The sequence below is a fragment of the Saccostrea echinata genome, unplaced genomic scaffold (genome assembly GCF_033153115.1).
Source record: "Saccostrea echinata isolate AGI-Se365-2 ecotype Australia unplaced genomic scaffold, CSIRO_AGI_Sech_v1 ptg000025l, whole genome shotgun sequence".
Classification (NCBI taxonomy): Eukaryota; Metazoa; Mollusca; class Bivalvia; order Ostreida; family Ostreidae; genus Saccostrea; species Saccostrea echinata.
In genome coordinates this window covers 20,713,967-20,740,142 of record NW_026889774.1, presented here as the reverse complement: position 1 = coordinate 20,740,142, position 26,176 = coordinate 20,713,967, and the positions used below count along the sequence as shown (strand labels likewise).

General features: G+C 34.8%; 2 protein-coding genes across 3 annotated transcripts in view; both read right to left on the bottom strand.

The window, feature by feature from the left end:
* Positions 1 to 4,602, bottom strand: part of LOC133192130 (CAP-Gly domain-containing linker protein 1-like) — a 50,221-nt gene extending 45,619 nt beyond the window's left edge. The window contains exon 1 of one of the 2 annotated variants that reach the window (XM_061328008.1): positions 4,501 to 4,602. In XM_061328008.1, the coding sequence (XP_061183992.1) occupies positions 4,501 to 4,503 (3 nt within the window). In that variant the 5' untranslated portion in view covers positions 4,504 to 4,602. The remainder of the gene's footprint in view (positions 1 to 4,500) is intronic. The other variant, XM_061328009.1, reaches the window with a different exon arrangement.
* Positions 4,603 to 18,913: 14,311 nt separating this feature from the next.
* LOC133192129 (sterol regulatory element-binding protein 1-like) lies at positions 18,914 to 25,458 on the bottom strand. Its single transcript, XM_061328007.1, has 16 exons — positions 25,300 to 25,458; positions 23,881 to 24,446; positions 23,331 to 23,750; positions 23,039 to 23,156; positions 22,812 to 22,937; positions 22,518 to 22,709; positions 22,187 to 22,374; positions 21,838 to 22,081; positions 21,565 to 21,731; positions 20,976 to 21,138; positions 20,676 to 20,879; positions 20,428 to 20,560; positions 20,168 to 20,333; positions 19,733 to 19,903; positions 19,496 to 19,607; positions 18,914 to 19,311 (listed from the first exon to the last, which is right to left on the bottom strand). The coding sequence occupies exons 1-16, from the start codon at positions 25,409 to 25,411 to the stop codon at positions 19,076 to 19,078; spliced, it is 3,318 nt and encodes a 1,105-aa protein (XP_061183991.1). The 5' UTR covers positions 25,412 to 25,458; the 3' UTR covers positions 18,914 to 19,075.
* Between the last annotated feature and the right edge of the window lie 718 nt (positions 25,459 to 26,176).

Below are 26,176 nucleotides of genomic sequence, written 5' to 3'. Positions count from 1 at the left end.
CAATAAAAACTCTTTAGAAGTACATCAATTAATGTAACATTTACATTCTTCAGGTGATGGGGGTATAACTTATATTTATACATGTGAATGACCAGTAGATGTATTGATACTGTAACACATTTCATGGTCACATTAGTGTAATAATAAAAGAGCAACAGCTGCTAAGTGGGTAAGAGCTATATTGATGTATTGCCTATTATATATATACTTTGGCTTCATTTGTACACGTCTTAAGACAATAATCTGAATACTAAACAAGAACAGCTTCTTTAATATCCATAATTTATAATTCACAAAAATATCTGCAGAAAAGCTATGCTAGAAAGGGAGGGGTAGAAGAAGGCAGGGATTTAGAATGGGACAGGGAGTTAGGGTAGGGCCAGAAAAAAAAGATCAGAAAAATAACTACCTCTTTTTCTAATAAACAATGATATTTCAAAGATTCAATTACCCTTGAGTTCTAAAATGGGCAGTAATAATCAAAATAAAAATTGGCAACAAATATGCTGTATTAAAATGGATTTGAGGCTGAGTCACATTTTGTTATACTCTGGTTTGATTGATAAAAAAAAAACTTTTGCTCAGATGACATGTCATTTGAGCCCTACCTAATCAATCAAATGCAATTCCCCACTTCTTGTTTGCTCTGGCTATTCATTATCCTTGTAATGATCAGTCACTAGTGAAATATTATATATCCACCTACTTGATAAATGGTATTAAACTTAAAGAAGTTTAACAAAGATGACAATATTTCAAATTGTGGAAAACTCCCGAGCTGGAAACAGACAATCAAAAAAAAAAATTATCCCCCCCCCCAATTTCCTAAATTGGCACATCAAACAAAGTCTACAGATGTGATAATGGGATACCATTAATCTTCAAAACCTGTCAAATTATTACACAAAATGTACAAGCAGTTTTAAAAAGAGATATATACAAAGACATAATTATTCTTGAAAGAAGTTGCATCTCACAAACATCTAAGAATAAGATGCTATGCAGCACTGTGTTATCAAATTTAATAGACATTGTATGTATAGACTGAAGGAACAACCCATCTCCAATGCAGCATCTACATTGATTTTTCTGTTGGTAAAAGTAAAACAAATGTAGCAGGCAAATTACATGGTGCATACATAACAGATCTCATGAGTGGATCCAAGAATCAATTCATTTAATCTACAGATCAAAAACTTGATACTTGATTGTGCTTGTCATTGAAGAGGTTATAAAGTTTCATATTGAAGTCCAATAATGATAGACAATTGTCTGTTTTAGATAGTGTCAAATATTTGCTTACTGCTTGAGATGAGAACCTATGTAATATCTGCTAAATAAACAGATTTGAATGGAAAAATACCTGAAATGTGTATTTACATTGACACACCTAACAAAATCAACTGTTTTGTGTCAGTGGACAGGATATGACTTCCATTACATGAGGAATATACCTTGTTAAAGCTCAACTCTTATTTGACCTCATCTAACAGTACAACACAGGCATACCTGTCTGTCAGACTAAAAATGACATTTAATTAATTACTTGCTCTTTAAATTTACATCAAGTTGTCTTGGCATATTCCTTCACTGAACACATTTTTTTACATAAATTATGAAATACTTTTAGAATCATTGGCATCTGGCAGTTCAGGCTGCATTCACATCAGCAATGAAATAAATAAATTTAAATAAATTAATGAAAAGAAACTTACCATATTGAACAGTTACAAATGTTTTTTTCACATTCGTTACATATATCCCACAAGCACAGCCAGAAAAGTGAATTATTGATCTGTCGAACGTTACACCTTACTTTTCTTCATCGAAGTGAATGCATCCACATAAAATCTTATATAAACAGTAAACAACTTTCCATGAAACCCACTGAGGAATTCAAAATCCCTTCTGAAGAAAAATTCTGCATCTCATAAACACATCATTATACTTTAACAATTATCCAACTACTCTTGTGAGAAAAATAAAGTCTCCACAAAATAGATCCACTGTGTTCTGAGGTTGTCCCCAATTTAAGCCTTTTTTTCTACCTTACTTGATGAGATAACATAGTATTATTCAGATACAAAGGCAAATCCATGTTATAGGAGATTGCACCACGAAATCAACACGTATCTCTCCTTTGGATGCACATGACGAAATGGCTATAGACCTCACATTCTTGTAACGATGGCGCATTGGTATTGATTTCTTGACAAATGATCAATATTACGAATAAGAAAAAAAAAATCATAAGAGTTTCTCATAGGGAATACACTAATTGTCTCCAACATCCACGGCTATTCCACAGACTTAGTGACCAATGTAAATATTCGGCAGGCAATTAGTGTTTGCTTAAATCTCAAGTTTTTGGACTACTACACATCATTGTTTTTCTTGGTCATACCAATAGAGCATTGAAATTTGATCGATGTTAACAATACAAATCTTTCTCGTGACAGCAAATCAGTAGATCATTTTAAAACATTTAATTATTTTTTTTGATCAGAAACACCTAACATGTGTCTTTCAAATTAAATTTAGTTCCTGCAGTTCATGTTTTTCTTTCAGATAATATATCTTGATCTCTGATCCCATTGTATTGAATTGAAAACCACATAATCATCTAAGCTAAATAAATTTTTCAACAGTGTAAAATATTTACAACAAGATGTGATAGGATCTCTTGAACTCCAATACACATGCATTTAATATGACAGAGGTGCTTCCGATATGATCTGTCTTGACTCCAATACACATAACAATGGAAACATGTTAACTTCTCACAGCTAGCTGATATAATATCTTCTCTGATCAATATTCTAATGTTCCAAAGCAGTACAAGTTCAACATTTACTATAATCATCCAATTTGATCTTTAGTAATCTTGTCAATCATACAGGTATCAGTGTTTATTTATTTGTAATCGGCAGATATTTCTGAGCAAGTGGGCTTGTTAAATGGGCATATTGGTCTATTGGGTGGATCAGAAAACCTTGAGTAAGGCTCTCTCTTAGCTTAAAGATTTAGCCAATTTTGTAATAAATGATTTCCTTTAAGTTTTCTGATTAAGATAAAATAACCCCCCAAAAAGCTTTTGGTCTACTTTAAGTCCATCTTATAATACAGGACCGACAATATAGTCCACAGAAGCAAGTATATCCAGTATAAATAGAAACACTGCAATTCTGGACCAGTCTAATTCATGAGTCATACATGTAGATCTAACAGTCCCCAAATCTAGTTATATATCACACACAGATGAAAACTATAGTTTTCAAAGACCAAAGAAACAAGTAAAGACTCAAAATTAAGCTACAAAGAATGTTAACATGGTTAGTAACATAAACTTGGAAAGAATACTAGAATCAAACATTACAAGGGTGTTTTCACTAAAAAAACATATTGTCAGCTCCCATGTTCCAGAAATAAACATTTCTATTTACTGTTGCATAGGTTAATCTGGTTAATTACTTTAACATCCTCTGCGTAATATAAGAGAATTTTTTTTTTTAAATAATAATTAAGGTAATTAGGATCTTGCCTAAAAATTAGATAAAAAATTACTTCAATAATATGGAAGCTTGTATTTTAAAATCAAATTATATTAATTCAAAAGGAAATTCAATGTTTCAACTTAAAAACATACCTGCAAAGTGACAGAAGTTATATATACATATAATATGTATTTCCACACTTAAACATTGTGTCATTGCTATCCCTCCACAGTAGGTGTTCTGTTGTTGCAATGAGGTGGGATGACTTATTTCAAATTAACACCAGTGAAAAACCAGTAGGTTATATGTCTGAATGTCGTGTCAGCCCCTGGCAGAGAAAGGCTATAAAACATATTAAACATGTAGACCAGGACACAAGAGGGTTCATTCCTCACACACAGTAGCAGGCCACGATGGAGTGAGAGAGAGAGCTATAGCTGGGATAATTTATACACAGAAAGGAACACCATACCTCACTTAATTCACCTGTCTTCACACCAGGCCAGGTGACAGGTAGACTGGCCTAAAATATATATAAACTGCATGCAAAATAACAATTATCTTTGTGGTATAAATAGTCCATAAATGTATTAAGCACACCTTAAGAAGTATAGCTCTCAAAGGTCTAAGTTATCTCCCTTTATCACAATAGTCACAGATATACTATTAAATCCTAAAACATTGAAAAACCTCAGTGTTTCAGTTTGGATCCTTTGTGTCATCTGATATTAAACATACATACAAGAATCTTATATAACATTAATGAAGCATTGTTGTGCATGCACATGACTTATCTCCCCTTTATCTCATGATTTAATATGACAGTGGTTGCTAGTGTAGTATGGAAACAACAGATGAATGAATAGATAAAAATCCGCAAAAATGCTAATCTTCCTCATAAAAAAAAATGCCATAACTTATTTCCACATAAGATCGATTAACTAATTTTTTTCTGAAAGTTTGAGAAGTAATAATTATTAAAAATTCAAAATGTAAAACACCTTACCATCAGTTATACACCATAATGGATTTTCACTTAGTTTGCATTAAATACCAGCACAGCTCAGCAGCATATTACTTAAATGCTTCCACAGTACATACTACATTGTACATCTCTCATTCCTCATTAACTTTGTTTACCTGCAAGCACATCTTTACTCCCTTTCTTTTTTACCATTGCATCAACATTATACAGGAAAACTTGGCAAGAGTTCATACTTAGGAGAGTAAATAAGAGCTTTCATTTATTTATCAAGCTTTGATCATGTCCCATTTTAGAAATGTACTGGAGTTAAATTTTTTAATCACCTCAAAACCCTACTTGTTGCATTGTGTGTGTGGTCATCTTTTTTTTAATTGTTCCGAGACTTGGCATACTTACTTCTCCATTATTCTCAATTACTCTGGAATGCTGCAAACTGTAGGAAGCAAGGAACTGTTTTAATGTCAATTTAATTAACTTTTTTTTTAAAAATTTGAATGAAGAAATTCCTACTACAATGCACATACTATATAGTATAATACATGCAGTGGCATCTCTCCTTTCTTTCACCCTATTTATCTTAAGTGACTGCAACATAAATTATCCAAAAATGGTGGATGGGAAAAAAATATGATAATGACCTTTTCTCTTTTGAGAAGTCATAAATTCAATTGTCATTAATCCTCTTTAGTGGTTATAATGGAGATTCACTAACCCTAAAAAAAACATGCATGGTGAAAAAATTATCCTTTGCTTTTTACCAAAATTTCATAGACATCCTGTTTTTCTTTCCCTATCATTTTCATGAAAAACAATTTAAAATAATTAAACAACACTTATATCTTTGTTATGATTAAAATCTGACTGTGCATGCTAGAGTTATCTTTCTTTAATTCAGTTGTGACATGTTGATTTAAATGCAACATTCAAGGAATTGTAAAAGAAAAAAAAAACCAAGTGTATTATATACTCTGTATTGATATATTTTACCTGTTCCACTTGCAAATCTAACAAATCCTCTTTAATACCCTGAAGAACTCTCTTTCCTAAAATATTTTTGGAAACTACCTTTTTGAGTGTTTTTGCCAACACCTATTTGGAGGACTTAAAAAAAGCTATAGCATCCTCGTCTTTCAATTCTGTCTAGGTCTACCTCAAATCTAAATAAAATTTTCTTTTGTCAGGGCACAATTATTTCAACAATTATGGATTCAGAGATCCATTTACTGGCACAACTCTTTGAATTGAATTGGTGAAAATATCTCCTCCTCCTTTACTTTGCTGAATGCAAGTTAACTTTCAAATCAAGTTGAAGACTTAATCTAAAGGAAAAAAAAAACAAGATGTGTTTGCAAAACACTGATGTCCCCATATGGCAGCTCATTGTCAAGATTTAAGTTTTTTTTCCCCCAAATGAAAGTCAAGCTCTAAGGTCAAGCAGTAAAAACGTTAATACCCAGAGAAAAGTCTTGTCATAAGGAATACACATGTGAAATATGAAAGCCTTAGCACAATTGATTCAGAAGTTATGGCCAAGGATAAGGTCTTTCAAAAATAGGTCAAATGCTAAGATCATAGTCATGAGGTCAAAAATGTTGGTATCTAAGAAAAGTTTTGCCTCAAGGAATACACATGTGAAATATGAAAGCCCTAAGTACCAACCATTAAGAAGTTATGGTGAAGGTTCAAATTTCATAGATAGATCAAACTTCCAGGTCAAGATCATGAGGTCAAAAGTGTTGGTATCTTAAGAAAGGTCTTGTCACAAGGAATATACATGTGAAATATAAAAGCCCTAGCACCAACCATTCAAAAGTTATGGTGAAGGTTAAAATTTTTCATAAGTAGGTCAAACTCCTAGGTTAAGGTCATGAGATAAAACATAGGTAATCAGAGATTACAGAGCTCACCTCAACGAATGTTGTCTTTAAGTAAGGCAAAGTCCCACACTAAACTAATAATCTAGTAGTGTCCATCCCTAGATGCAACATTTATGCAATTTTGGTCTGATAGGGCTTGCAGTTACTTGGGAATAGACTTGTCTGAAAACTTAAAACTAGTCACTCATCCAGAAAATGTAAGTCAAATCCAGCATCCAAAGCAAGTTTGAGATTGTTCGTCCCTTGATGCATTATCCATGCAAGTTTGGTTCAGATAGGCCTTATAGTTACTTGGAAATTAGATCTGCTCCAAAAACTTTAACCTGGTTACTCATCCGGAAAATGTGGGTCAGATCCAGCATCCGAAGCAAGTCCAGTAGTGTGCCCCCTTAGATTTATCATCCATGCAAGTTTAGTCAATACAGGGCTAATAGTTACTTGGAAATGACATCTGCTCCAAAAACTTTAACCTGGTTACTCATCCGGGAAATGTAGGTCAGATTCAGCATCTGAAGCAAGTCCAGTAGTGTGAATCCTTAGATGTATCATCCATGCCCATCCATCCATGGTCAATATAAGGTTTATAGTTACTTGGAAATAACATCTGCTCCAAAAACTTTAACCTGGTCTCTCATCTGGAAAATTTAGGTCAAATCCAGCATCCGAAGCAAGTCCAGTAGTGTGTATCCTTAGATGTATCATCCATAAAAGTTTAGTCAATATAAGGCTTATAGTTACTTGGAAATGAGATCTGCTCCAAAAACTTTAACCTGGTTACTCATCTGGAAAATATAGGTCAGATCCAGCATCCGAAGCAAGTCCAGTAGTGTGCATCCTTAGATGTATCATCCATGCAAGTTTGGTCAATATAGGGTTTATAGATACTTGGAAATGACATCTGCTCCAAAACTTTAACCTGGTCACTCATCTGGAAAATATAGGTCAGATTCAGCATCCAAAGCAAGTCCAGTAGTGTGCATCCTTAGACGTATCATCGATGCAAGTTTGGTCAATATAGGGCTTACAGTTACTTGGAAATGAGATCTGCTCCAAAAACTTTAACCTGCTCCAAAAACATTAACCTGGTCATTCTTTAGCTGAAATTGCAACATCTGAAACCTTGACTGGTACAATGAAACACACTAGAAGCATCCTCCATGCATCTCTGACTAATATAGGCCATACAAGTACTTGAAAAGAAAACTGCTCCAAAAACCTTAACCTGGGACGCCGACGCCGAGGGTATTACATAAGCTCCCCCAACTTCATTGAGGTGAGCTAAAAATGTTGGTATCCAGAGAAATGTCTTGTCACAAGGAATACACATGTGAAATCTAAAGCCCTAAGACCAAGTGTTCAAAAGTTATGGGCAAGTTTTTGAGGACAGACACACAGGCAGACAGACCAAAATCTATATGCCCCTAAATCTTCAAATACAAGTGCATAAAAATTAAGATATTTTTGAAATTTAATTCATTTCCAAAATTGCATTTCAGTTATATAATTCACGGTATATACTGTAAATTTACAGCTTGTAGAAATCAGCTACATTTAATTTTAATTAACCCTCTCTTTACAGATTTTCAAGGTCAAATCCAAACTGAGAACATTTATCTTAATCTAGCTATCTCTATATCAATATGATTCAGATAATATAACTCTGTTTTAATTCCCAAATATGAAAGTGTGTGAACTGCAGTGCTCTACTAGTATTGATTTCATATTATAATCTACCTAACTTACCAATGACTTGTGCAATTTTGTGCCTAATGACATTAAAATGTTGACAGATAGCTAATATTAATACTTGTACATTCAAAATTTAAACATCAATCTATCCATGCTTTTATGACTGTATTGTAGGGGGAAATGCAGACACATATATTTTCAGATTTTCATGTAACACTTTAAGATTCTAACCTGTATCCAGGTAATAAACAAGCTGCTTTTATCTTGAAAGTGTAGATACCTTAGCATTATTTGCAAAGAAAATATTTGGACCAAACATTTTACAACTGGATGTCAATTTAAACAAGCATTCTGAGCAATACTTGTCCCTTACTGGCAAATGTAATCTGATACCCCTAAAAAATTAAAAAGTCCATAACTCCATAGAAAAATCATCAAAGTGGAATAAAATGCTGACTTAACTATAACTTTTATCAAGGACTCATGCACATATCAAAAATCAGCTCAATATATGCAAGCGTTTAGGGGAAAAGAACAGAATCTGTGATTCCCTTTAAAAAATTTTAAAAGGCTGCAATTCTGTTCAAAAATTATCAAAGTGCAAAGAAATGCACACTTTTTCTCTATATCTTCAAAGTACACTCACATACCAAAAATCAGTTCAATATCTCCAAGCATTTAGAATAAAAGGGCAGAAAACTAAGTGATAGAGACTGACAGACAGATGGAGAGAGACAGACAGATGGACAGACGAGGAGGAAACCTAGTCTCTGGTAGGGGACTAATTCATTGATTTTGCATCAGAACTTTTTTCAAGAAACCTATACATGTTAATAAGTTCCAATTATGACATACATTAAAAATTTAGTTACATCAACATTTTAAATTCATTTAAAAAAAAAAAAAGAAAAAAAAGGGCTAATCTGATCAAAGTATTTTGTCCAGTATTAAATTTAATTAACACTTTATCTATTTTAAATCTAAACAAGAAATAAAAAATAACAAAAATAACAAAAACTAGTAGACTAATTGTTCTCGAACAATTAGAGGTCTTTCCACCTTCTTTAAATTTCATATTTTTCATATTTTACTCTCTAAAGTTAATTTTTATACAAAAAGAATCCATAAATGGCTTGAAAGATAGAAAAAATGAAAAATTTTAAAAATTGGAAATGACCTTGACCTTTGACCTTGAACAAACATTCAAGGTCAAAGGTCAAGGGTCACATTGCACTTGACCCCATGCTTCTACGACTTTTAGTTTTAAAGTTATAAGGTTTAATATTAAGCGCAAAGACGTTAAAGGGCGATAACTCATATAAGGGGTCATCGGATACTTTCGCACTGAATAGATTGAAGTTGTGTCTAAAGACCCGGAAGACATTAGTGAAGGTTTTGTGCCTCTACGGTTTACGGTTTCGGAGGAGTAGCGATAACAAGGTTTTCAGTAAAAGGGGCAATAACTTTTAAAGGGGTAAATCTTAGGGGACAAGTATGAAATAGTTTTAAGAGGACATATTAATGATGCAAAGATATTTAGTAGATGTTGAAAGACAAAAGAGATATAAAAAGAGCTTAATTTCTCATATTTTGAATGACCTTGACCTTTGGCCTTGACAAAAATTTTAAGGTCTGAGGTCAAAGAATCTAATGCAGTTGGTTCCATGTCTCTACGACTTATCGTTTTGAAAATTTTTCATTATACGTAAACTTCAAAAACTTTCAGGGGCAATAACTCATTGAAAGGATCGACAAATCATTTTGTTCTCGAACAATTAGAGGTCTTTCCACCTTCTTTAAATTTCAAATACTTTTTTATATTTTACTCTCTAAATTTAATTTTTATACAAAAAGAATCCATAAATGGCTTGAAAGATAGAAAAAAATGAAAATTCAAAAAATTTTGAAATGACCTTGACCTTTGACCTTGAACAAATATTCAAGTTCAAAGGCCAAGGGTCACATTGCACTTGACCCCATGCTTCTACAACCTTTCGTTTTAAAGTTATAAGGTTTAATAGTAAGCACAAAGACGTTAAAGGGCGATAACTCATATAATGGGTCATCGGATACTTTCGCACTGAATAGATTGAAGTTGTGTCTAAAGACCCTGAAGACATTAGTAAAGGTTTTGTGCCTCCACGGTTTACGGTTTCGGAGGAGTAGCGATAACAAGGTTTTCAGTAAAAGGGGCAATAACTTTTAAAGGGGTAAATTTTAGGGGACAAGTATGAAATCTTTGAAATAGTTTTAAGAGGACATATTAATGATGCAAAGGTATTTAGTATATGTTGAAAGACAAAAGAGATATAAAAAGAGCTTAATTTCTCACATTTTGAATGACCTTGACCTTTGACCTTTGCATATATTTTAAGGTCAAAGGTCAGTGAATCTTATGCAATTGGTCCCATGTCTCTACGACTTATCGTTTTGAAAATTTTTAATTATTCGTACACATCAAAAACTTTCAGGGGCAATAACTCATAAAAGGGGTCCACGAATACTTTCGCAATGAAAAGATTGAAGAGTCCCCTCAGTTAGTCGAAGACATTGGTGAAGGTTCTGTACCTCTATGGTTTACGGTTTTGAAGGAGTAGCGATAACAAGGTTTTATTGCGAAAGGGGTTGTAACTCCTTAAGAGGTCAAAGTTCATATACGCAGGGTCAACTGCAAAAATCTTTTATGAAGTACATTCTTATGGACTATAAATCTTTTCGATAACTTTTGAAACAAAAAACCATTCGGCGGAAAAATAATAATAATAATAATAAACAGAACAATTTCAATAGGTCTTTCCACAGAAAGGTGGAAAGACCTAATAAAGATGACATACTTACTGAATTAAATGATCAGAAAAAGATAAAGTCACTTTGAAGTATCATTCCTATTTAAAACTAACTGCACGGCCTATTTGCTCCCTCTTTCTATTTCTCCAGATAACAAGTTGTTGGAATATCCATCAAATAAAAAAAAAGCAACCTCTTAACCTTGAACATCAAGAAGGGAAAAACAATGACTATTACTTGCCACCTTTTATACACAGCAGGTCAGAGTTTTTTGGAACAACAAATTCCTTGCTGATGCATCTATCTGTTTATCGGTGTTTATTAACTTTGTTAATTGCAAACTTCCGTCCAAAAAAAAAACGATGTTTGCAAGCAACTATAGCTGTTTATCTCCAGGTATTAATCTGATTCACCTGTCTATGTCGATAAAAATGATTTGGTTCTCCTGGAGTTTGGGGATTTTTTTTTTGCTTTGTTTTTGAATTTTCTTAAACAAAGAAGATTTAATGCAGTTAAAAATTCATTATTTTCAGCTTACCTTTTCGATTAATCTTTCAAGTTCCCCTCTTTACAAAAATCAAGTTCCCCTCTTTACAAAAATCTTAAAGTCAACTATATCTGCCAGCTCTAAAACAACTAGGTCTTGCTGTGACCATAGTCCACGTGTATCAGTAGAGCACAGGTAAAAATTGATTTAAAAATTAAAAGCAAACACTCCCAGTAAAAGGTATTTCCACTCCATAAATTGAATCTGTGAATAAAACTCTTGTGAACAAACACCGATATCTCAAAAGTTTTTCTGCTCTTTGGTCACTCTGTCAGATTACATAATTAATTTTAACATCCTTTCATCAAAAACAGCCTTGCAAAGTTTCCTTCTAAAATACACCTAAATTCTCATTTTTGAAACTATCCCATTTTTTACTTGCAATATTTAATCAGGCCATTCCAAGTTTTTTCTATGCTTAGCGTCCGCGTGCACCTTGGTTTTTGACACTCCATATCAGAAAAAACAAACAAAATCAGGAGTTCTGAAAATGTTTATCCTGGTCGAAATCACTGAATTCTGTCAATTTCTCTAAGTATTTGTCTACAATATGTCATATTTGGAATATTTTATGCATTTATTACCTTGATTTTGCTGAAGAATAGATATATCTATAGAATAGATATAGAAAAATAGATAAATGGAATCAAATCCTTTGGATGACATCATTTTTATGACTATAAAGACTTGTGTTTTACTTTTTGGTTTGTGTGTTTTTAACGAATAGGTAGGTAGGTATTTGAAAGATGGGTGGACGCTAAACATAGAAAACACTAATGGCCTTACTATTAAAATAAACAATCATAAAAATTTTCTGAAAACTGTAATAAAGATGTACTTAGATATTCCTATATTTTGACTTTAAAGACTGCAGTACATGTATTCATAGTGCTTTGGAGGGTACCAGTCAAAATTGACACCCCTCAGAAAACCATTGTCAACCTCCGCTGACACATGATGTTCATTATGTTTAACTGCAACTATTTAGAGTAATGTACTAATCCCTTGTATGGGCTCTTTCTCATGCAAGGATGCTATACAGTCCAAATCTCATGATTGCCGAGTTAACAAGTAATGCTACTTCAACAACTCACTCTTTGATTTGTCAGAGTGAACAGTGTTTTGTTTTTTCCCTAAAATTCATGCTTCTGCAACAAGTCACAGAAAGACAACTTGTGGATGACAACAACTCTACAATATTAATGTCACATGTATTGAATAAATTTAAAGTAAAATTTAAAAACAATTTGAACACTTTTTCATCCTACAAGTAAATAACAAGAAAAAAATATATTATAATATCTTAATTCTGGACAGGTCTTCTAAAGTTGAACCTGTTAATGTATCTGCTCTGTGGTAAAAAAAAAAATTAAAAAAAAAATAAATTAAAAAACCCACACATTTTCTGTTTAAATTAAATTACATTCTGGGTGTCTACAACATTATAAAGTCTGACATCTTTATTGCAGAAATTGCATAAAATTCAAATCAAGGTGACAAAAAATTATGAAAACATTTCTTTAAAAGTATGGAATTCAATATCTAAATCATGATTATGCCAAGGTCAGAAACGATAAATAAGTCAATACATCCAAAAAATAATTTAATGAAATGTTTTTGTTGGAGCCTAATTAGTGCCCTAAACATGGCACCTAACAGATGCCATAAATGTATTAGGTGTCTTGACACCTAACGAAGGTGTGGCTACTCTAATACTTAGAGCCTAATTCCCTAACAAGCACCCTGACCATGGATCCTAATGCCCTAACATGTGCCCTAACTATGGAGCCTAATGCCCTAACAGGTGCCCTAATTATGGAGCCAAATGCCCTAAAAGGTGCCCTAATTATGAAGCCTAAACCCTTACAAGTGCCATAATTACTGGAGCCTAATGTCCTGACATGTGCTCTACCTATGGAGCCTAATGCCCTAACAGCTGTCCTAACTATGGAGCTTAATGCACTAACAGCTGCCCTAACAGGTGCCCTAACTATGTAGCCTAATGCCCTAACAGGTGCTCTAACTATGGAGCCTAATGTCCAAACAGGTGCTCTAACTACGGAGCCTAATGCCCTAACAGGTGCCCTAAATATGGAGCCTAATGCCCTAACAGGTGCCCTAATTATGGAGCCTAGTGCCTTAATAGGTGCCCTAACTATGTAGCTTAATGCCCTAACAGGTGCTCTAACTATGGAGCCTAATGCCCTAACAGGTGCTCTAACTATGGAGCCTAATGCCCTAACAGGTGCTCTAACTATGGAACCTAATGCCCTAACAGGTGCTCTAACTATGGAGCATAATGCCCTAACAGGTGCTCTAACTATGTAGCCTAATGCCCTAACAGGTGCCCTAATGACATTAGGTGTCAGAAAGGGTACATAAAGAGAGAGAGATAATGAACAAATATAGATAGTTTGTACTTGATTTGTAAACTATGCTTGGATACTGTTAATTTACTTGCTGAAACAAACTTGGGGGGTTGCTTTTGTATTAGATCTATAAAGATATAGAGTTCATTTTTTAAAACACAGGATCCACAATATTTTGTGACGTTGTGCACAGTCATTTATTAGGGGCCGATTCCTAGAGAATAATCCGGATAATCCCAAAAACGTCACATTTTATAATAAATATAATTTAATATTTATTTATTCAACAAAAATTAAAATAAAGGCACAATGTACTAAATAGAGCCATGATGTGGCCATACATTTAGAGAAAGCTTACAAGAATCCATGATTGTTTGTTTACATCAGATATGCCATGTACGATGCACGATGGAACCAATGACTGTTTTGGGTGTTCACTCCACTCTGTTTCTGGGAGTCTGTCTAAACTTAGATAGAATATTCTATCGTTAAAATGATAAATGTCCTATGGACAAGTTTAACGATAGAATGCATTCCGTGTATTCAATGTAGCAAAGAAAATACGGGAGATAACTCTAACTCAGTGCATTTACTATGAAAAATCCCAAGAGTTCCGAATGTCAACACGGTGTGTAAATTTGAAACGAGTAAAAAACGGTGGTGAAAAAGTGTTGAATTCTTCCATTATATGGATTAAATTTTTAGATGAAAGGTATTTACAGTCTCAAAAAGGTTTGTTATGATTAATTTGACTGTTATTTTCGATGCAACTTTATTAATTTTCTCAAAAATCGTTTCGGAGCAATTCTGCAATTTTCTGCTACATTACGGGTATATGGGAGGCATTCTAACTGTAGTGAGGGCCTGTCCCGAGACACAGTTAGATTATTATTCTAACTAGTCTAGACTGTTCAATGAGTGTAGTGTGTTGTCACATCTATGAGATGTCCATTCTCTAACTTGTGTTATCTACAGTTTTCGTACTGATGAGTTGTTGTGTCTGTAAATTTTTTCGGTGAGTTGTCTCTATTGAGTTGTCAAAGACCCACCTGAATCTTGTGATCATTGCATCAATTATGAAAATTATAAATATGAAATGAAATGGCAAAAGAACTGAGAAGTGTTTATATATGTATAGTAATAATGTAACTGCCGAGTTATTAAGACGATGTATGAGTACATTCAAATAACAATAGGGAAAATATATAAGATTTGTTGAACTTTCTTTTAGGAAAAAGTTTTCAAATCTTCTGTCAAAGGAAAAACAATTTTCACAGATATCTGCACATGTACAAGTTAACAGATAATATTCTGTGCTGATGAATATTTTAAAGATGTTTACACAATGAATGAAAAAATCACCTGTTTTAACATTTTCCCTCTTAGCTTCTGCTCCTTGCCCGTTTTCAAGTTGGCGCCGTATGTCAGATCAAGGTGATGCAGACGTTTGTGTGTTCGCTATAAACGTATTTCACACCCGATCAAATCGATGCGCCCGTTTGAAGCAGAACTTGAGTGCAAAGTCTCCAAAAATACCCTAGAAGTTTTATGTTTAAATTTTACAACAACTTCATAAGTGTTTATATGTCTAGTGAGTTTGCTTTCGCTTTTTTTTTTTTTTTGGGGGGGGGGGGGGGTGCAAGTCCAAAAGATACAACATTCATGCACTGGTAGCAAAAGGAATTTAAAAAAACAAAACTAAACTGAAAACAATTAATAAAATCTACTGTTAATCTCCATGTATTTAATTTACCTAGCCCTTTTGGTGGTCAACATAGCACATTGCTATCATTGATGCCATAGGGCCTTGAATAGCTTTTCTGATAAATTGTGCAGTCTATCATTCTATTTGAAGCCTCTTAGTTTCCTATATATTTAGATAAAGACTTGACCTACGTTTTGGTTAACACACTCTGAGACCCCAAAAAGAATTAACTGACAAAGTTTGATGTTTTGAAGCCCCTTACTATCTAAAATATTGAAATATAGCCATAAAATTCCAAAAGTAGGTCACAGTGACCTACTTTTTAGTTTACACACTCTGAGGACCCAAGAAACATCAACTGACAAAGTTTGATGATTCTAAGCCAATAAGAGTCTGAAATAGTGAAATATAGCCATAAAATTTCAAAAGTAGGTCACTATGACCTACTTTTTAGTTAACACATTTGAGGACCCAAGATGCATCAACTGACAAAGTTTAATGATTCCAAGCTAATAAGTACCTGAAAAATATTTAAATATAGCCGTAACATTTCAAAAGTAGATCAAGGTGACCTACTTTTCAGTTGACATACTCCCAAAGCCCAAGATGCTTCAACTGATAAAGTTTGATGACTCTTTGCCAATCATTATCTGAAAATATGTTAATATAGCCATAAAATTCCAAAAGTAGGTCATGGTGACCTACTTTTCAGTTGACATACGTACTCCAAGGATCCAAGATGCATCAACTGACAAGGTTTGATGATCATAGGCTTCAAAATGTCCAAAATATGCGTCTTAAACAATTCGAAAATGAATGCCTACAAAATTAATAATGTAGATCACTATGACCTTCTTTTTGATAAATATGTTTGAAGGCCCCAAGATGTATCAACTTACAAGGTTTGGGAATTCTAAACCCCTCAGTATCTGAAATAATGACCTTAAATCACAAAGTAGGTCATGGTGACCTATTTTTTTTTGTTGATACACTTCAAGGCCCTAAATGCATAAACTGACAAGTTTTGATGATCATAGGTTTCAAAATGTCCAAGATATGCATCAAAATCAGATTGAAAATGAATACATGTAAAATTCTTAAAGTAGGTCACCATGACATATTTTTGAGTCAACGATGTAAGGTCCTAAGATGCATCAACTGACAAGATTTGATGATCCTTGTTCTTATAGTAAGCAAAATATAAAATTTTAACAAAAACATAATTTTTGGTCAACTTTGAAGAGACCTTGAGGTCACAGCCTTTGCCACATGACAGGGTGATGCCTTGAATAATTTCAATTTACAACATATCCTCATCCTTGTGTATAAGTTTAGTGATAATCTGCCCAGTGGTTCTTGAGAAGATTTTTCTAGCATCCAGTACTTTTGTTTTTAGTTTCCTAATTATCTCCCCTTGTTTAAGGGTCACATCCCTAGACTTAATAAACAAGAGGCCCATGGGCCACAATGCTCACCTGAGTCAATATGTCCCTGTTGTTCTTTGTCAGCAGATTTCTTCTCCTATATATTCATATGTAAAGCTTTGATCGCCTGTCATGATTTGAACAAACTTGAATCTACACTACCTGAGGATGCTTCCATATCAATATGACTCACCATGGCTTTTGTTCTTGAGAAGAAGATTTTTAAAGATATTTCCTATATATGTTCTTTTGCAAAACTTTGATCCCCCATTATGGCCCCACCCTACCACTGGAGGATGCCTTGAACAAACTTAAATCTACAATACCTGGGGATGCTTCCATATCAATATGACTAATTGTGGCTTTGTTGTTCTAGAGAAGAAGATTCTTAAAGATTTTACCTACATGAATATATTCCTATGTAAAACTTTGATCCCCCATTGTGGCCCCACCCTAACCCCAGGGGTCACAATTTGAACAAACTTTAATCTACACTTCCTGAGGATGATTCCAAATCAATATGACTAATTGTGGCTTTGTTGTTCTTGAGAAGAAGATTTTTAAAGATTTTACTTATATATTCTTATGAAAAACTTTGATCCCCAATTGTGGACCCACCCAAACCCCGGGGGTCATGATTTGAACAAATTTGAATCTTCACTACCAAGTCATATCAGTATGACTTATTGTGCTTTTGTTGTTCTTGAGAAGAAGAGTTTTAAAGATTTTTTCTATATATTCCTAGGTTATCCCCCATTGTGGCCCCATCCTACCCCTGGGGGTCATGATTTGAACAAACTTGAATCTACACTACCTGAGGATGATTCCATATCAATATGACTAATTGTGGCTTTGTTGTTCTTGAGAAGATTTTTCTTATATATTCCTATGTAAAACTTATATCCCCCATTGTGGCCCCACCCTACACCCGGTGGTCATGATTTGAACAAACTTGAATCTACACTATGTAATGAAAGTGTCACATAAGTTTAACTTTTCTGGCCCAATGGTTTTTGAGAAGATTTTTAAAAGATGACACCAAATTTTCACCAGTTCTTAATTGTCTCCCCTTGGAAGAGGGCGTGGCCTTTCATTTGAACAAACTTGAACCCTCTTCAACCAAGGATGCTTTGTGGCAAGTTTGCTTGAAATTGGCCCAGTGGTTCTGGAGAAGAAGTCGAAAATGTGAAAAGTTTACAGACGGACGGACAGCTAGACAGACAGAGGGACTACAGACAAAATGTGATCACTAAAGCTCACTTGAGCTTTCAGCTCAGGTGAGCTAAAAATGAGGGCCCTTGGGTCAAGGATACTCTGTGAAAAGGTTCTTGAGATATGGCCCATATTCTAAAAAATTCACCACACAGCACAAATGGCCATAGCATTAGCTCTTCAAGTCTTTGGCTCAGCTTATTAACTGATGGAGCTTATCGAGTTATTCAATATTACACCAATCAGTTCATGTCTAGAAGAATTGTGCCTTTTCATCAATTCAATCAATAGACCATCACTCAGGGAGGATAAAATATCCAAGGGCCATGTGGATATGAAACCATTCACCAACTCCATCAGCCCTGATTAAAAAATCACTTCTCATTTGGGGTCACCAGCATGGCGCAGGCATTTGCTCTAGCTATAGAGTCCCAGGGGAAGGAATTGATCCTTAAGTGGAGACCGGTCCTTCAGACGAGACCAGATATACCAATGTCTCATGTCGCATTAGGTTCTGGCACAATAAAGATCCCTCACTGCTCAATACCCCCCGAGTGCCGAGTATAGCTCTAAAATTTGCAGCTCTCCACCCACAAGTGTTGAAAATTATATAACACTGGCTATGTATGCCAATAATGCTTCCTTCAAAACTTCCATAATTAATCAGTTCCTCAGTATATGGTGCAATATCTGGTTTTAAATTTGTACTCAAGTTGAAGTAATTACTAATGAAATGAGGAATACTCAAGTTTGCAAAGGCTTGCTGAATTAGAAATCTAAAATCAGATACCATACCATACAGCAAATAAGATGAACAATTTAAATCAAGTTTGTATTTTTTTTAATTAAAAATACTCAATGAATTCATGATCATGATGAAATATGAAACAAAAGCACTTCATACACAAAACTCTTCACAAAATCTTTGACCAAATAAATAACCCTTTCATCCTAATGGGGAGTGGAGGTATCACAGTTTACATTCACTAACACAACACCGTAGCTTGAGACACCTTGTCCTCAAACTGCATGATCATTTGTCGACAGTTCTGTAGGGATTTCTTGTCACCCAGGAACTCGTACATTTTGCTGGCTTCAGATATCAAGGCTATTCTGTCATCATTACATGGCAGCATGTTTTCTGGGAGGTGTTTGCCTGCCATCATTAAAGCTTTAGCCTGATCTCTATCTGGAGTGTCACTCTCAGAGTGCTCAGTGCTTCCTGTAACCCAAATCAATACAATCATATTTTTATAAACCAAATCAATACAATCATATTTTTAAGTAACTAGATACCAAATTACTTTTAATTCACTAGCAATAAAATTGAAATCTTAACTGCAGAAATTAAAAGGCAAAATTAATGAATTTTATAAATTAAAAATTCTCCTGTAAAGCTGCATTACCTTTATCATTTTTACTTGGGTGTCGCCTTCTGATACTTCTGTCCAGGAGCTGCTGAGTTCTGGTGGGACTAGCACCTGCCATCAGTCGAGCTGTGGCTTCATGCAGGAACACCTGATTAAAAACAGGAATCATCTCGTTTAAGATTTAATTTAATCATCTTTTCATAATATTTCATATCAACTCACAAGACTTGATCTCGTATACAGTGTGATTCAAAAGTTACTGATCTAACTTACTTTTGGTAAAATGTTTTTATGCACTTGGGCCAGTTTTCTCAAGCTGTTCAGGTCCTGTTGGAAGGCTATCATTTCTGTTTGTGAAGCTGTGGTGGATTCCTCTTTACAACTCTTCTCCCAAAGCTCTGTTCTTGTAGTCAACAGCCAGTCACAAACAAGAAGCTGAAGAAACTACAAAGAAAATTAATCATTTTTACTACATGCCGGACAAAAAAAAAATTGACAGAATTAACAAACAGGTTTAAAAGATCCCAACTCCTTTAATGTGATTGGTAACCAGTTGACATAAGGTATTTCCATATTTGCTTTGCAGATGCATTGCACACTTCATTTAAATGCAATGCAACTACAATGCACTATGGCCACACCAATTCACTTCTTGTCCAAATGTAACCTGAAATAGAACTCTAGACAAACATAGTTGAATGGCCTTACCTGTACAATTTGTTCATTCTGTTTGGAATACGATAGCTTCAGACTCTCTCTTAGCAGACGACCTGCTCTGTCACACTGGCGGATACAGTGAGAATATCCATGAGTATTTGTCATCATGTTTCTCCTGGCACGATAAGCAACCAGCACGGCTTTTGGCAAAGGATCACTGCAAAATAAGATATAAATTTGCTAGCACTATCATTTTTGTTTTAACTATTATTTGGCCGAGGTTATATTGCGAAACTTGAGACACTACATACTCAGACTGTTGGAGTTTCTGAGGGAAGGAGTCACACATGGGGTACTGAGCTTCTGCATTTTCCTCATCTCCGACTAACCAGTTGATAGCAACCGTAACAACAGCTGACCACCATTGACCCAATTCATCACCACCTGAAATTCCCAGTAATCAAACCAAATCACTCATGATCAATTCACATGTCAAGTGCAATACTCCTAAAACACAGAATTTGACCTTTGTATCAATTTCATTATCAACATTATTTACCTGCGGTGGTGCCAATGCCTCCTTCTGATAAGTTGACTGATTTGGTTGTGGAGGTGGCACTGTCTGTCAGTAACTGTGTGTACAATAACACCTCTGCAGACTGTGTAGGTCCCTCCTTATTTCTGGCTGGATTGCCTAGTGAAAACAGAGCCTTTTCCAGCATGTATTCTCTAAACATCTGAGCAACATGTTCCAAAGGATCAGCTGAAAAGTCAACGGCAAAAATTTTATTTCATTACTCATCTTTGAAAATTCAATAAGAAAGCTTTCAAACTCATCTACAGATTTGTTTTAAAATACCTTCACATCCTAGAGTAGTAAAGAGGCTATTCTTCCCTCCTAGAGTCCACTTCCCCCTGACGAAAAACCTGTAACCTTCTGGATGAGAAAGCCACTGGACACTGGGAGGTAGACGGTCTCCACTTGTTAAACAAGCTTTTCTGGCACAACTCAGCAAGTATTTCTACAAGAGATTACATGCAGCTGTACCTTTTTATCTTGAACAATAGTTTGGATACCTGAACCCTTTAGTCCAAAAATTAAAAAAAAAATTTGTTTCTCAAGCCAAAAATTTCAAATTTTTTTTTTTTTGGGGGGGGGGGGGGGGGGGAAGCAGGTTTATCTCTTCTCTTGTCAGATAACAAAATGATGCTATCAACCGCTTCTTACTTTTTTGTACTCTTAAATATAACTTAACTTTATATATTGTTACTCCAAACACTTTCATAAAATACTGTTTTAATTAATAAGAATAATAACAATGTCTTTCTATAAGTATGAAAAGGGGCACAACTCAATTTTTTTTTAAACTTGAAAAAATAGAAAATTTTGCCATGTGATCTCGTTGAAATATTTTAACAGAAGAATGTTTGACAAAGATATATCTTACTGATAAGAATTTCAGTTTCCATGGTAAAGTAGATTGGATTCTTATTGCACATGTGGCATAAATCTCGGCTAACTGAGTCAAAGGAAGGGCTTCTCCAGCAGCCTCGGCCATGTTAATGGCACTCAAACTCAGATTCACTCCCCACCAAGGACTACCAGGAATATGACCTAAAAATGGTTAATTTTTTCTTTAAGCATAAGAAGTTAATTTTGAGTTAAGTAATGATATTAACCTTTTCCAACTGTATGAAAATTCAACAATTCATAAAATTACCTGACAAATGAAGTTGGTTCAATTTATGATAAACAAGTGCTGCATTCTTGGCTGATGTGTTGGCATCGTCTTTGCTGCACACTGTCGTGGGCTTAAACAACCACTTCCCAACAAGTCGGTGTAGTAGATGTCTCAGAAAATTCCATGAGAGACCAGATACTAATTCAAGTTTTGAAGTTGGCAAAGGTCTTCCCAAGCAAGCTAAGCATTTCCGTAGCTGATCTGTTGCCCAGGAAAAATTACCCTGTGAAATGAATCAAACTGTCATTGTCACACAACTCTCTCCTACAAATTATATTAAACAGCATTCACATTAATATGGTAAGGGCAAAAATTAACAATGTGCTACCTTTTCAAGGTGAGCCTCTGCCTGAGTTTTGTGTCTGTAAAAGGACACTGCTGCCTCTGTATTCTTTTTCACTACAGGCTCTCCAAAGACCAGAAGTTTGATCAGTACACCAATGCAGATGACACCATTAAGAACCCACATCAAAAGAGTGGGGAACATCCAGTCCCACCAACCATTTGTCTCTCCATCTACAAGAACCATTTGTCAGATCAATTAACGTGAATATTACCAAAAGTAACTTTTCCAGGAGTTTCTTGAAAAATAATATTTGTTAAACATGCAAAAGTTGAGTATCATTAACATGGCTGAAACCAAAGGGTATTGTACCTACCATTGATATTCTTAAGTGTTCTGCCAGCATGTTGGCCAGCGTATCCATCACTGTTTGAACTTGAACCAATCAAGGCTCCAAATGGATTGAATGCCAACACTGCAAACATGAACACACATAACACCATCCTGGTTTGATCTCGCATGGTATTCATGACATTTCCTCCAGAAAGACTAGAATCGGACTGTGAATCTACAAGATAATGAAACACAGATTACAAACAATATAGAAACGGGTTGATATGGGTATCTATCTGTATATAATTCATCTGAAATGTTTCACAATTTCACTGACCTGATTCATACATGGGGCTATTAGGTGGTGATTCTCCATCACTTCCAAACTGAGTTAGATGAATAGGGGATCCTTTCTCAGAACTTGGGGGTGTTAGTGGAGTTTGTTTCAACAAATCCTCAATGTCTAAAATTTAAAAAGAATCATTGTGCATATAATTGTGGATTGGATAATTCATAGGTCCATCTGCAAAAATTTGAAATGGATGACTTGATTTATATACTTACTACAGTGCTTTGAGGCAGCCAATTTAAGAGCCATGTTCTCTTGCTTTAATCTGTTGTTGGTATTAACCAAGAATCTGATGTAATCAATTGCTTTCTTTAAAATAGCAGATTTGTTCAACTGTAACAAAAAAAAATTGCAAGAAAGTGAAAATGGGCATTGCATAGTATTCAACATAACTTTATGCAGATCCCCATATGAACCTTTCAATAAATAATAGCTAATAAGCCATGACTTTAATTAAGAACTTTTCTTTCAGACCTGCATATGATGCTGCAAAAAAAGATTTGTTACCTTGGCTTCTGTGCCTGCAACCAAGTCCTTTAGCTCTGTGATTTTGTCGTTTATACTTAATCGATAACGCTTTTCGATGGCATTGTGAGATGTTCTCTTCTCTCCCTTCTTAGGCACTTTATTGGGGTTGTTGAGGCGATTTATAGGAACTTTTTCACTGTCCACCACCTGAATAGGAATACTAGTTACAACAGTTTGTACCTGGGGAACAGTGGTGGTGACAGTTTGTTGGGGGGTCAAGGTGGTTGGAGAGAGGGAGGACAAAGTGACAATGTTAGGTGTCGAGGATACCACTTGTGACTGTGTGGTGACATTCTGTGCTTTGATGACTTGTGCAGTCTGTGTCGCTGGTGATGATGATGTTGAAGCAGGGATGGCAGATATAACGGACTGGTTCAAAGCTTGTGACTGTAGTAAAAGCTGAAATAAAAGACACAGTTCAAACATCATATCTTCAAAATTCTTAATAAAACTTTACATCATGTTTACATGCTGATTTTATTATTTTCTTGGTCTGTTCATGATTTTAAAATGGCTTTTGATCCATTACCTGTTGCAGTTGCTGTAAGCTCACTTGTTGCTGTTGAACCTGTGGCTGGGGCTGTGCAACAACTGGTGGTGGTGACTTTGTGGCTGCTTGTTGCAGAATTAGTCTTAACTGCTGTTGTAAAAGTTGGGCTTGTTGTTGCTTCTGTTGCTGCTTCTGCTGTTGCTGTTGTTGCAGTAGCAACAACTGTTTTTGCTGCTGAACAAGTTGGACTTGTTTCTGAAGTTTTAATGCAGCCTGTTGAAGATTCTGAGCACTATTGAAATGCGAAATGTTAACAAGGGGTGATTTGAGAGTATCCCCTCCCACTGTCTCTAACAAGTCCACGCCCTCTAATCCATTTAAACTATCAGCACTAAAGTTTGCATCATTTAATAACACACTTGAGTTATTACTGTTCAGATTTGACAAATCCAACTGCTCATCAAAGGACAATTCATGTTTCACTGGGTCTTGCAAGGGATGGCTGTCCACAAAACCCTCTGCCTCTGGTTTTAACAAATTCAGCTGGCCATCAAACAAATCGTTCTTGGTTGAACTTGTGTCAGATAACATATACTGGACAATATCTGTAAAACAAGACAAAAGTCAACCCCCAATACATATTATTTATATTTTGTACATGGAAAAAAATAGCTTGGCACATATACACCACATAATTACACGTTCTATAATTACCGATGTGTTTCATCACCCTCTCACAACGATTCTTTTTTGGGTTCTCTTACATGTTAGAGAGCACCTATCATGGATTCACATGCTTAAGTAATATCTGTGTTTCATGCAGCAATTATGCTCAAACTATTTTGAAGAATTTTAGTAAAGGGAGAAAATGGTTCCATAATGTGTGCTCATTCATTACCGGTTTTCTCCCTTTTGTTTCTCAACTTTTTAAATGTCAATAGACACTCGCAAGCCTCATGTCTATCGGCAATTAAAATTTAAGAAACACTTCCAACTAACTAACACAAGTTTCATAGGAACATTCATTTTTAAATAAGTCTATCTAAACATGTAGTTAAATGCTTTCATCATCTTGGCCTAACATGAAATGACTCTTTCTTACCTATTCACTTCTACATATCTGCAAAACTGTAACTCTCCGGGACAGAAAACTCGGAAAGACATAGGCCTAGAGATGGGATTTTCTGTTCCAGACAGCTACAGTTCTGCAAACAGCCATAGCGCACACGCCACAACCACCCCACCCCCCCCCCCCCAACACTGTCAAATACAAACGTAATAAAAAATCGACGATTTACGAATTCAGAGTTGAATATCTTAACTTTTAGTATATTTTAATAAACAATACATGTATTCATCTTTATTTGACAAGTTGTTTTCTACAGAAAATGTGTCAGATGCACTGACTTTTCAGGATGGCTATTCTATTCAAAAACGCGAAATTCCATCAGGACTTACCATCGATATCATCAAGAGCTGCACTGTTTAGATCGTTAGCAGTCAAAAAATCATTTCCATGGTCAACTAAACTATCTGCGGCTGGAATCGTCCAGCCATCCACGTTCTCCATGTCTAAATGAGCTGGATGTAGTACGGTAACACCACAGACCGATAACCAATCAAAACAACGAAAGAGATGGGCTGATTTTACGTCATGGCATGTTTTTGTAATTTGCATAATTTATTCAAAATGACCCCGGAAGGGAAACAAACAAAATATCAACAAGACGAAAATAATAAATCAGATACTATTGAAAAAAGCTCGTTCTGTATATACGAGTTACGAGTGAGCAAGTATTAAAACTTGTCAACACATGAATTTACAATAGAAGTACTTTTTCTTTTTTAAATAATTCAACCAGAGACATAAATTATTTATGTCTCTGATTCAACAGTCTGCTCAACACGTGATAAATAACATACCATATCCAATATTGTTCATGCAAATTGCGCATGTTGATCACATGGGTCTAAGATTTTTTTTGTTTTTGTTTTTTGTTTTGTTTTTTGGAAAATAACACAACTCGAAATGTTAAATTGTTAAACATTTTTCATACAAAAAATATTTTACTTGCAAATTACTTTTTAAAGTATTTCATTTACTGTCAACATTATTCTAAAAAAAAAAGATTTTATTAATCTTTATGATATGTAGTGATTAACTGAAAAAAGCCCATCCTTTACCACAGGTTTTTTAGATCGCTTTAGTCCGACTTACAAAAATGGGGTGTAAAAAATATATCTTTTTTTCACACCCCAATTTTTTTTGTAAGTGGCATAGGCACCCCCCAGCTTAATTGTTAAAAAATATATATCTACTATACTATGTTTATAG